Source organism: Genypterus blacodes, unplaced genomic scaffold, assembly GCF_046128005.1.
Source record: "Genypterus blacodes isolate CSIRO-AG114 ecotype Tasmania unplaced genomic scaffold, CSIRO-AGI_Gbla_v1 ptg000061l_1, whole genome shotgun sequence".
NCBI lineage: Eukaryota > Metazoa > Chordata > Actinopteri > Ophidiiformes > Ophidiidae > Genypterus > Genypterus blacodes.
In genome coordinates this window covers 2,365,683-2,378,680 of record NW_027466873.1, presented here as the reverse complement: position 1 = coordinate 2,378,680, position 12,998 = coordinate 2,365,683, and the positions used below count along the sequence as shown (strand labels likewise).

Here is a 12,998-nt window from a genome sequence, read left to right as displayed (position 1 = left end):
AATGATATATTGCATGTCTTTACACGATGTTATTAGTGGCACAGTTTTCACTGTCTTAATGTTTGTCTGAGGTGCAGCACGGAGTGAGGATTTACGTGATGTCCCTAAAGGCGCCATCGCGAAACTGTTTGCGCATGCTCACTTTGAGACATGAATAAGTAGAGGATGGTCGGCGAGGAAACAATAATATATCAGCTCAGCGCCTGTAAATAAATTGCGATTGATGGGATGAAGTTGTTTTAATTTTTACCAATGACAGATGAGCTACCGAGCTATTCGTTAAGTAAGCACCGATGACCTGTTCTACTTTGTTGACATAGATTTGTTTACCCTTGCGCACTTTGTTGTAACTTTTAACCTGTGTTCACAGCAACTGTCAGAGGTTGTCATCGATACTTTCTTCCGTTATAAAGCTTGTCATGTGTGAAGAGGACACTTATATAAATGGAATAGGATTTACCAGCACGGGGGAGGTGTCTTCGCGTTAATGTATTTCATTTGGGAAACTAAACTTCACTAAACCATGGAGACTGTTGGTAAATTTGAGTTCAGCAGGAAAGATTTGATTGGTCATGGTGCCTTCGCTGTCGTGTTCAAAGGGAGACATAAAGAGGTAAATCTCACATAGAGACATTTTTACTGTGGAGGACTAGTATTTTTGTGTTTACATTGAGCTTATTTATTTTATTTCCCAGAAACGTGACTGGGAAGTTGCAGTGAAGTGTATTAATAAGAAAAACTTGGCCAAATCACAGGTTCTGCTCGGCAAAGAAATCAAGATACTGAAGGTAACGCATGGTTTTTCCAGTGCTGTCACCCACACTCCGCTAGGTACCATGCTGTAACAATATTTTCCCACTTTTTTTCAGGAACTTAAACATGACAATATTGTCAGACTACTTGATTATCAGGTGAGAATCTCTCTCTCCCTCGCTCTCTCTCACTCTCTCTCTCTCTCACACACACACACACAAAGACACAGGTTTGTCTGGAGTAACTAGCCTTGAGGCCTTGCAGCCACATGTTCAAATGTTGACACTTTGTACAAATCACTGATCATCATTTACTCATGTGATACAGACTCAGACCCCGGATGTTGTCGTTATTCATTGATGTTTATGTTATGTGACAAACCCTAACTAAACCAGAAGCAATACTATCAGCTGATATTTGCTCATCATTTATCATTACACATGTGTTAGCATATGTGGTCAAAGGAAAATGCAATACATTAATGTTCTTCAGGATGCATTTTGATCTTAAATCAGATTATGTTTTACTGTTATACAGTGATTTGTTTTCATTTTATTTTTCTAAATGTATTTAATTTATATGTTTGATTTTAGATGTTAGATGGGATGTTATCACAACTGGCATCCTTGTTTATATGCTTATATGTGTAAATACATACTTGTTGATATACGGTTATCAAACTTTCTTGCTCTCAAATATTGATACAGTATAAGTCAGGTTCTAGTTTGTAGTTATTCAATGAATCACAAAAACAAATTGCAAAGTGAGCTGATCTTAAGCATTTGATATCCTGTCCAAACAGGTTTTTAGACTTTCCATTCCCACGTGGTGTTATGATATTTCCAAAACATGGCTTTACCCTTATGAGGTCATGCACACAACACAAGCTACCTCCCTCTCTCACATGTGAGCTTGTATGTGAGCTTGTATGTGTGTTTGCACCCAATGACACTTAAAACCAGCAGACGGCGAGTCCCGTGTGAGCCGATCTGTCTAGTCTCACCATTCCTAGCAGATGGCAGGGTGCAGCTTAACGACCAGGCAGGCTGAACAATGGCTTATAAAACACACGTTGGGTATCGCCTCTCAGCAGACGTCTCTCAGCATGCAAAACCTGATGACTTCAGATAAAAACGCAGAGATCCAACACCTGCCAGGGCTCAGGTGCAGAGGCCGTCTGAGAAGAGTGTAATGTTGAGCGTTGTCTTAATTTACTGGGTGTCAGCAACACAATCGTGTCACCTGTCACTGTAATGACAAGGTTTTCAAGAGGTATAAGGAGTTGAGGTTTCTAGGAACACCTCCAACATCCAAAACACAGAACCAAAGAGCTTTTATGTATAAACAAAGAGACATAAAACAAGTGGCCGCTTGCCCCAAGTTCCTTATTTCGCTTTGAGTAATGAGGCAGGATTGATAACTAATTTAAAACCCTCTTACCCCATTTCACCCCATATCACTCCACACCACTTGACTTCACCTCACCTCACCTCTCTATGACTTTTCTTTAATGGAGATAGGCCAAATGGGAGTCATGTCAGTCCAAGCAATTGGCTGCTGTTACTTGCGCTGTAATGTGGGAAACGGTCGCTAAGACTTTAATGAATTGTTCATGTGTTTTCACTCAAAGGAGATGTTTATGTTACTGTTCAACACATACATTCAATCTGGTTCAGTGTGTTTTCAAATAGTATTTCCTAGATCTTCTGATAATTTGCATTTGATCTGTTTTCCTCAACAGGAAATTGGCGGGTGTGTGTATCTCGTCATGGAGGTAAGATGTGGTGTTGGTGGGAGAATGCAAAGTATTAGATTTGCTCATTTTGCAATAGAGCTTGGGCGACATTTCAGCAGGCCAATATTACTGTTTAACACCTAAGCATCAGTACACTCAATTTGAGGGATCTTTACCAAAAACTGGTCTGAAAAATCCAGTGTTAGTCAGGTTGTCTTTGGAAACAAACTACTTTTGCTAAAACTTTTTTTTCTGTCCTCTCAGTACTGCAATGGAGGCGACCTGGCAGAGTATCTTCACTGTAAGTGTGCTGTATCACACATGGCTTAATATAACTCTGGTCTCACGCCTGTAAAGTTTTCCGTTCCACCTGTGGCCGAAGCATAAAGGAGACATTCACTCATCTACACTGCACGAGGAGCTCAGGCTGGGGTTGTAAACATAATGGTGGACTGTAAGAGCAGGTCCGTGGGGCTGTTAAGAGGTTTGGTTCAGCTGTTTCACTGGTTGAATAACAATAACAGGATTTGAAGTAGATTAAATAGCATAACCATGGAATTCGGGTGGAAAGTTCTCAGAGATCGGTTGGTTAATCAAAACAGATCCATGTAACACAGATCAAATGAAACACCTATAAGTGGATTGTGATGAAGTCTTTCCATGATTTTTTTACGTCCTAGAAAAAAGAACAAATTGCGTCAGAGTTGCTGAAAATAACTCCCAGACCTTGTTTGGTTTGTTTGTCATTACATTTCCTTCTAATGTGCGTCGCTCTTACCACATTTAAGTTCTCAGAAGGATTTAAAAAAAACAAAAATAATTCTCACTAGACTCTTACTTTGAAACCTTCACCCGCCTCAAGTTACAGAACCTGTTCCAAAATATGACTACGCAGCCGAGGGCACTGAGTTGATTTCACTCTCAGGCTACATGAGTCTTGTTGGTGTTGATGTGTCTATTTAAACGCTGACGATGCAGAGCTCTGGTCTTATTCTGCTGCCGTTCCAGGGTCTCTTATTTTGTAGCCGTGCCAGGCGTTTGTGTCTTTGCCAGGAGGCACATCCAGCTATTTGCAGCACAAGACTCAGTCACACTTGGCAGAGTTCACAGACCACGAACATGACCTCACCCACCTGACACTCGCTCATCTCCTGTCCTCTGCTGGGGAAAAACACTGCAGACATGCTGGGAGCAGGACCGGCAACACCGCATGAGGCTCTGATATTAATTTCCAAATGTAGCTCGGCAGTAAACAATATCCTGTTCCATGACAGCAGTGACATTTTTTGATGGGATCAGACTTTGTATTGCGTTGTATGAGTTGTATCACACACAAAGCAGGTCTAATTTTGTTGTATCGTCTTTGATTTCACAACAGATTTCACCCACAAAGTTGACTGCAGTTGATTTATTTTAATCTGGACAGCCAAATGTTAAAAAGCCAAACAAACCTATTGATTACCTATATCTATACCTACCAACGATCTTGAATTAATTTCAAGGCAATATAGCTATCTTAAATAGGAAAAATGATCAGTATTAAGTGTGGCCAGCACTTCAACCACTTCTAGAAATGTAATCTAATATGGCACATAGCACTCTCGATAAGCCTGTCATAACTCGTGCCATAACTTATATATAACTTATATAACTCTGTATTTATATATACGAGGATTGACCTTACATTGGCAGAGGCATACCATGCAAGGTAACCAGCCAACCTGCACATCAGTGGGGTTGGCGTCTTGCTCTACAGCACTTTGACAGGCTCTCCAGCAGGAGCCCGGAATTGAAGCAGGGACCCTGCAATTCCAAGATGTGCACTCTACCATCCTGAGCAACGCCAACCCCATATGAAACCAAATATAGATGACTTGTCCACACAAAATAAATCCTATACATTTTGCAGATACAGTGTTTGTACAGATCAGCCTAGCATAAAACCCCAACATTCACAGACAGATCAGTATTCTCCTAGTTAGTTCTACCTCACTACATCTAGATACTGTACTGTATGCTTTATCATACTGCACTCTGAAACTTACTTTTGTGTCGTCTGATGTGTTTCATACCTCTGACCCACAGCTAAGGGCACGCTCAGTGAGGACACCATCCGTGTTTTCCTGCAGCAGATCGCCCAGGCCATGAAGATCCTGCAGAGCAAAGGCATCCTCCACAGAGACCTCAAACCCCAGAACATCCTGCTCTGCCACCCGGAGGGACGCAGGTCCAGTCCCAACAACACCTGCATCAAGATAGGTATGTGTGTGTATGTGTGTGATAGATATTCCGTTTGCATTCAGTTGCTTAGTTTGATTTATGTTATTCCTCACCTTCTCTCTTCCCACCTCCAGCTGATTTTGGATTTGCCCGTCACCTTCAGACAAACACCATGGCAGCCACGCTGTGTGGTTCTCCAATGTATATGGTGAGTATTAGAACCTGATCTCTGTGCCACCATGGGGTCATCTCACCAACCCTCTGACCAATGTCTTTGTCTGCTCACAGGCTCCTGAGGTCATTATGTCCCAGAGCTATGACGCCAAGGCTGATCTATGGAGCATTGGAACTATTGTATTCCAGTGCCTCACTGGAAAAGCCCCATTTCATGTGAGTGGCACTCACACACATATTCTCAAACAAAATTCATTTTCGTGTATGTTGTGGCTGGTTAGTTTAGTTTGGTTGGTCCACAGTGCTAATAATGCCAAGGTCATGGGTTTGATCCCTGTTTGTGCCATTAAAGTCTCTACTCCTTTCCCGCAAACCTTGAGCTACTATAGTACACTGTCGCCCATTTAGTTGGAATGATCGTTTATTCCAACTGTATGGGCAACAGTATATATATGTACAGTATATATATATGCTGTTGCCCATAAGGTTGGAATAATTTTTAGTACTGTGAACATCCGTAAGGTCAACCTTACGGGCAACAGTATATAATGTTCCTTGTGTGACATAGTGTGTCTGTAATGATTCGGATCTGTTAGACACACAGGGGAAGTGTTGTTTTGGTACAATGACAATGAAGTTATCTGAAAATACCTCTTTCGTAAAGGGCTAACAGAGAATACTGAGAAGTAACATGATACATGGAACAGCCAATGAAAACCACGTGCCTGCTGATGCCCTCCTTGTTGTCCACTGATTTCACTCGTCATTTGGAAAATGCTAGAAGGCTTTGATTGCCGGAACCCAGAATAAATATTGTTTCACAACACTCAGTATTGCTTTCCACTATTTATGTGGCTCCAAATGTTGCTGTGATATGATGATGAGGATGATGATGGTTTAGCTGGCATCTCCAAACTTCTCACTATGTCCTCCGTGGAAACATAAAACACCCACATGCAAGCACTGCCAACATTTTTTTGTATTATGATGAAGCCAGACAAATACCATAATATTCCAGTAATTGATGGAAAAGTGTAAGTGTATGTATTTGTACAAGCATATGTGTGTGCATTTTTGTGATCAGTCATTTGCTTGTGTAACTCATGTTTGCAATGTGTGTGTGTGTGTGTGCGTGTGTGTGTGTGTGTGTGTGTGTGTGTGTGTATAGGCCAGCACGCCACAAGAGCTCCGTCTCTTCTACGAAAGCAATAGGACTCTCTTACCCAGGTTTGTATGTGCCCCTTTACCCACACACACACAACACACACACACCACTCCGAGCTGGATCTGCCCTGTGGCCTAACCTTTAGATGTAGCCCACCCAGACAGACAGAAGTGTTTGTTGCCTGGATTGAATCCTTAGAACTTTCTGAATCATAGCCAAGGAATCTGGCGGTCCATCATTGCAACAAACATCAGTTGCCATTTTAATCTAATGAAAGGTTGAGTTCTCCATTACCCCCCTGCCTGTGCTTGTTTAATTGCTTTGATTGCTTCACTGTATTGTTCTTGTGTTGTATTGTTGTATTGTATTATTCTGTTTTCTTCCATAGGGTTCAGAATAGTTGTTGTCCAAGTAGCTGAAATAATTCGAAAATGATTTTAAAAGTGATTGTGACTTCTACAGCTCCAATGTTTGGAACTTGCAGTTGGAAACGGTACTAAACAAACAAACTGATGGATGTCGGATCCTTGTTTTCATTGTGCACACTTAGCCTGTTTGTGCATAGCTGTGCTTATCTGTCGGGGTAATAAAGTCTGTGATAAGCCCGGTTGCGGTTTGTTGTTTTCTTGACGTTCTATATATAACTGCTGCGAGCTGCCAGCAAGTCATTTTCCATGTGACCCACATAGCTCAGCACAGGCATAAACACACACGTGCACACACACTCTGCTCAGATCTCTGTGTGTGTCATAGTGCCGTGAGGTTTCGTGCTGACGCCATAAATTAGATTAGATATTCACACATTGTCCTGCTCATTCTGGAGTAATATGTGGCATAGACGTAATTTATTTTCCCATCACATGCTGCTTGTTGATAGCAAATATTACATTTTTACATTCAGTTATTATATAACTGGAATCAGATTCAATAAGCACGGGAAAAGATTGTTAGGATGGCCTTCAGCAGTCGGACTCGAAACAGGAGGATTGAGGCAGTGCTAGGAATGAAGCTGACCTAAGAATCCTATGCTTTCCCCCCAGCATCCCCAGGGAGACTTCCAGACATTTACGACACCTCCTGCTGGGTCTGCTGCAGAAAAACCACAAAGAACGCATGAGCTTTGGTAATAATTCGCTTTCCAAATGTATTGCGCTTATCAGAAATAAAACTCAGAAATTCTCTCTCACATCTAAATCTTTTCATATGCAGATGAGTTTTTCCACCATCCCTTCTTGGAGTCTGGCTCAGTGGTTAAGAAATGTAGGTAACTGCTCTGCTTTAAAGGTAAAAGTGCAGTAGCTGTGATCCTAACAGGACTGTATTTGTGTTTCTGTGGCAGGCTCTCCGGCTGCCATGGTGTCGTTTCCCAACTCGGGCTCAGGTAGCTCCTGCAGCAGCTCCTCCACATCCCATCTGGCCTCCCCTCAGGTGTGTAGAACAAAAAAAACTGAAATGTCAGAGAGACATAAATTCATTATATCAAATCGGTCCATAGGGACTCAGCTTGGGAACAGGAGGGTAGCCGGTTCGAGTCCCCTGTGGACCAAAAAACTGCGGAGGTGCCCTTGAGCAAGGCACTGAACCCCAACCTGCTCCACGGGTTGCCTGCGGAGGTGCCCCCTCCAGTGCATGTGTGTGTTTGTGTGGCGCATACTTCAAATGTGTGTAATTGCATTGTGTGTAAGATTTACATGTAGTGTGGATGCATGTATTTGAAGTGGAATTTCTCAAGGGTTGAGATTAATTAAGGGGTGTTCTCCTTCTTCTTCTTCTCTAATTTCATTTTAGTTTTCTGATGGAGAGATGCAACGACTCCAACCGAAGACACAGGATTCCCCAACCCCCGATTCCCCAATCCCGGATTCCCCCGGCTTCCTGCTGAGAGAAATAACCAATCAAGACGGCAGGAACTCCTCCTCTTACACTGAGGATTATGTCATGGTGACAGGCCAGTTTCCCAGTAAGACCTTGTTGACCTTTCTCTCAATATCACTATTTTCATCATGTACTTTAATCAGTGTACGTGCTCAATGTTTGAAAGCTGATTGATTTGTGTTTGCTGATTTGTAGATGACTTCCCATGTGAGGAGGGAGCAGGGTCCCCCACAGAGAACATCCTGATACACAGTGGGTAAGTTGAGCAGAAAGAAAGAAAGAAAGAAACAGACTTTGTGATTTGGCAGTGTGCTCCCCCCAGTTTTGTACGAATAATCTCCCAAACAACTTCCACTCTTGTACATAACTTTATTATACTCAGCTCATTGACCACTACTTTACTTATTTATAAATGATATGCTGTTGTGGTTAAAATATTACAAACCTGAGCTGTATTCTTAATAATTTCACAGAAGCTCAATATTGGCTGAGGAAGTCCTGGGAGCGGCTGACAGGAGTCCTACCCCCACTCCACTGATACGCTGTCCCTCCAAGCCTGTCAGGTTAGAGACGTGAGTTTAGGATTAAGTCGGCAGAGGATTGTTCTAATATTGTTTCAAATCTTCAAAATCTCTTACAGCCCATTTCTCCAGGTCTGATCTCTCCTCTTCTTCTCTCATCCCTACAGTAAACCTGCTGAGTTTGTTGTCAATAAAAACAGACACTCTGTGCCGGTTCCTGTCCCAACTCAGATCCACAATTATCAGCGTATGGAGCAGAACCTACAGCCTTTTGGTTCCTCCAGGCATGTACATTATATCTACTCTAAAGTCCTGTCTCCGCCTCAGGATCATAGTGTCATCCATTTTTTTCTCCCTGTCTAACTGGGCCTTCATGTTATTCAGAGTCCCTGTGTGTTGTGCTGGAGGGAGCAATGGAAGCTCACCAGAGTGTGGAGGGTGTAGACCTCCAGGTTCAGGTTCAGGCTGCAGCTCAAGGCGATCAAGTAGTGGAGGGGCCCAACCACAACAGTCCTCCCCACCAGGTCAGCTGATGTGGTGACCTTTGTTTTACCTTTTTATGAAATCTTTGTTTGGGAGATGTCAGAAAAACTATGTTTTCAAATACTACTACAACACATACAGTAGCAGATAGGAGTCCAATTAATAGTTTAAATACTGTGAAATTCATTTCATCGATCTGTTGTGTTCTGTATTTTCTGGAGGTCACTTTGGGATGTACTACATTACCTGTACCTGTTTCATTATCACAAAAGTGATTTTTGACACATCTGAACTGTTTGCATTCAGCCTGAATATGTGGAAATGTAGTTAGTTTGGTGATATCATTACAAGCAAAACACTTTTGTAGGTCTAATGAGTCGCGTACAAAACAAGCCTGACTCACTGTTTTTCCTGTCGTATCTGTAATCCTCTGCTTTCCTCAGTGGGAACCACACCAAAGACCTCTGAGCAGTCGCTCCCCCTCAGCACAAGGACTGGACTGCTCATTGGCTCTCCTGACATGCAGCCCACTTCCAGTTGCAGGCGCAAGAGCCAGATACTGAATCCTGAATCCTACAGCCCCAAGGTCAGTTTCTAAAATATACACAATCCACATTAAAGCCCAGAAAAAAAAACTAATAATAGGGTTTTGTTTTGGGGTGAATTCCTTTCATTATACAACAGAACACATATGATAGCAATTCAGATAAGTTTCAGAACCTTACATTTCTTTTCAGCAGGGGACTCAATCTACAATTCCCAATGGCATCAGGAGAGTCCCACACCTGCAGTCTGTTGACCGTTGCCCTGCTTCACACACCAGGGAATCAGCCAATACAAATGGCCTTCATAAAAGGTCAGAAATGGATATTATAAATATTATTTATTTAATACTGGTGCAGAATGTGGGTGGAAACATGTAACTTATGCCATGTGATTGATTTTTATGAAATGATGGAGCTTATGATGGTTGTATTGAATGTCCAGATCACTGAGCACAGGCCGGCTGTCTGAAATGCTTCTGAAGGCGGCCTTTGGAGCTCATCCTCTGGAAGATGGACTTGAGGAGATCATGGAGACAGCAGGTATGCCTGAATATATGTTACTTTGTTAAGGCCAAAGCATTTTATGTAGCCCTGTCACAGATGAAGAGTAGGTTCCTCTGTTAAGCCAAATAGGGTGCATGTGTGGACTGATTCCATCATGGTTAAAATGCTTATTTCTGAGGTCTTTAGTTGACTGCCTTGCTACTTGACTTGAACTCCTGTTCTTTGTCCCTGCAGCTCCACCTTGTGGTTGTCATACTGGCAGCCCACCTGCTGCAGTGTTCACTATCGGTCCTCCATCCAGAAGAAACACGGCTCCTGCTCCGCTATCAAAGATGTTTATTGGTAAGTGTTCCAACTAGCTAAGAAACCTGACTATTTTGATTGATAATGTTAACATCGCGCTCAGCCCAAGTATGTGGTTTTGTGATTGTGTGAAGAAATAAACCAGTAGCCAGTGTTCATTATCTCCTTTTTCTCAATTATGGATAGTTCTCCCTCATGCTGTGACAAAAGAAGCCATCTGCTCACTGCTATTGTTATCATCTGCTTTTCTCCTGCTCTAATAATTCCATACATTTAAACTGTTTAGTGCTCAACTGTATTTGCCTTTGGGTTCCCTTCAGGCTCCCCTGGCTACAGCAGCCCACCCTGGCTGCTCAGCAGTCGCCTTCCTCACAAAGGAGGTCGTAGAGCCAGCGAAAGTGATTCCATGGATGCAACTCCCTATCACAGTCTGATTTTTCACCCTCCAGCACTCCCCGAAGATACACTGATGGAGGTACAAACAAAAGATTTGATGACACTCTACAGTGTAGTGATTGTAATTTTCTGGTTGACTTGATTACAGCCAGAGAATAGATACACAGAGGAAAAATAAAGTAAACATAAGGCTCCAGCCCCCTGCAACCTGATACATTAAACTGTTTAAAGGATGGATGGATGTTCACAGTACTATGTTTGTCTCATTTTTAAAGCAGACACACACAGATGCTCTGAACGATTTACACTTCACCTTGGCTTTTGTCCACTGTGTCATGGAAGTGGCTTCCTCCAAAGACCAGGGGCTGGATGTCAGCAGCAGTCCTGATGTGTCCTTTCTGGAGCAGAGTTTGGTGACCGATCAGATCAGCGTTCTAAGCAGAGAGTGGAGGTGAGACACATAAAGCATTTTGTACTTGCACTTTCTTGTCATTCATTTCTCCTCACAAAGACCTCCAGTGAACAACATTCCTGTCTGTGTTCCAGCTATGCAGAGCAGTTAGTGTTGTATATGAAGGCTGAAGAGTTTTTGTCATCGACATTGCACACTGCTAAAGACAATATTAAACAAGGCTGTCTCCTTCCCTCTGCCACAGTGAAGCAAGGTGAGACCAATGACCTTTAATGTTCCCATATTTGCTTATCGGTTGTTTATTTCAAACTGCAAATCTATTACCAAAATAACATATTGGTGTCATATACTCTGAGATTGTCATGTTGTCAACTATTAAGGATTTCTAAACTTGTTTCACCACACTCACTTGTTATACCTTGAGCAGAAAAGATTATTTGTTAACGTCCTAGTGTAGTTTTGTGCATCATAATGTTGTGAGTGTGTGATGCAATGTTGGAAGTTTAATATAATGCCTTTGTGTGCTATATCTCTTTTGCACAGTGATAAGGAAACTGAATGACTGTTACAAGAGCTGTGTGACATACTGTCGCTGCCTCAGTGAGCGGCTGCAGAGTTTCCTGATGGACAAACAGAGGCTCATGGACCGATTCAGTGCACTCACAGCAGAGAAGCTCATCTACAGTCATGCCGTGCACATGGTGAGCTCGCACAGAGACATTCACTCCATTTTCATTCTGTCTTTATGTAATCTGTCGTTCGATTTAAGTGTACATGTGCTTTCATTGGATCCAGGTACAATCTGCAGCTTTAGACGAGATGTTCAACTATGGCACAACATCAGTCCAGTGCTACCATAAAGCTCTTCTGTTGATGGAGGGTCTGTCCCGCATCATCACAGCACAAAAGGACATCGACAATATAGATAAATGTAGGTGACACACAAATATATACATTGATTTCCAATACTGTAACTATGTCTTTACTTTACAAGTGATATAATTTCTTGATGTATTATTAATATAATTGTATAATGAATGAACTAAATTGCTCTGTCAATCTCTTCGTTATTCTCAGGTAAACAGTATATTGAGCGACGCCTCTCTGCTCTGCAGTGCTAACAGCATTCATCAGTGCTAAACCTGTATCTGCATCAACTGCATTTTCATGCATCATCTTATCTCATCATATCTCCCTTTGGTGTAGATCATCTTAAACTGATTACACACAAAATGCACTTTGATTTGAGGAAAATGACCACTAGAGCATCTGCTCTTATCCCACCACCCAGTCTGTAACCTTTACACAAATGCACAAACAAAGCAGGGAGTCCTGTCTTTCATTTGTCCTTGAATGCAGATTGTGTTGTGATTGATTAAATGACTTGGTCATGTAATTTAATCTCAGGATTTATTTTGTTTTATATATTTAAGTCTGTATTATTTAGAGTGGAGATTGTAACATTGAACACAGACGTTTGTGATTGATTTTAAATGTTTTGTACTTGAAGCAAGGTTTATCTGGTGAGACCTTTGGCAAGTAGTTTGGAGATTTTACAGTGGATAAAAGACCAAATGTTGCCAACGCATAGAAATGCCTGTTAAACTTTGCCTGCCTTATTTCTGTACATCTCTGATGCTGTTTTCACCTTGTATAGAACACCAGCTTTACAATCATGTACACATTTTTACAGAGAAAAGCTGAAGCTTGTTAAAATTTATCAAATTGCATTTTCTATTTTTATTGTGTGAGTGCTCGTCAAATTTGCCAGAAGTATTTGACAAGTAAATATTAATTGTTAGCAATTTGGATTCTCTACAGTAAAACAAAATGTGCTAATTGAAATTGTTCAGTCCTACCTTTAACAATAAAATCTTGAAAGCATAATTATTTGGCTGTCTGTCTATTTGTC

The 12,998-nt window shown here is 41.7% G+C and overlaps 1 protein-coding gene across 1 annotated transcript; it reads left to right on the top strand.

Annotated features, from left to right (window-relative positions):
* Positions 1-169: 169 nt before the first annotated feature.
* ulk1a (unc-51 like autophagy activating kinase 1a) lies at positions 170-12,973 on the top strand. The gene is made up of 27 exons (XM_076154352.1): positions 170-613; positions 696-788; positions 870-911; positions 2,495-2,527; positions 2,753-2,789; positions 4,574-4,747; positions 4,843-4,916; positions 4,997-5,098; positions 6,051-6,109; positions 7,088-7,170; positions 7,257-7,307; positions 7,387-7,475; positions 7,836-8,007; positions 8,118-8,178; positions 8,396-8,485; positions 8,611-8,727; positions 8,828-8,967; positions 9,370-9,512; positions 9,664-9,782; positions 9,914-10,011; positions 10,210-10,317; positions 10,599-10,753; positions 10,950-11,125; positions 11,221-11,339; positions 11,630-11,787; positions 11,882-12,017; positions 12,164-12,973. Exons 1-27 carry the CDS (start codon positions 524-526, stop codon positions 12,205-12,207), a joined length of 2,763 nt encoding a protein of 920 aa, XP_076010467.1. The 5' UTR covers positions 170-523; the 3' UTR covers positions 12,208-12,973.
* Positions 12,974-12,998: the final 25 nt, after the last annotated feature.

What these genes read in the sequence shown, in the direction of transcription:
- ulk1a (XM_076154352.1), top strand. Translation starts at nt 524, where the DNA reads ATGGAGACTGTTGGTAAATTTGAGTTCAGCAGGAAAGATTTGATTGGT. An exon ending in GTGTGTATCTCGTCATGGAG is followed by an intron (nt 2,528 to 2,752) that starts GTAAGATGTGGT and finishes CTGTCCTCTCAG; the next exon opens with TACTGCAATGGAGGCGACCT. An exon ending in GTTCTAAGCAGAGAGTGGAG is followed by an intron (nt 11,126 to 11,220) that starts GTGAGACACATA and finishes TCTGTGTTCCAG; the next exon opens with CTATGCAGAGCAGTTAGTGT.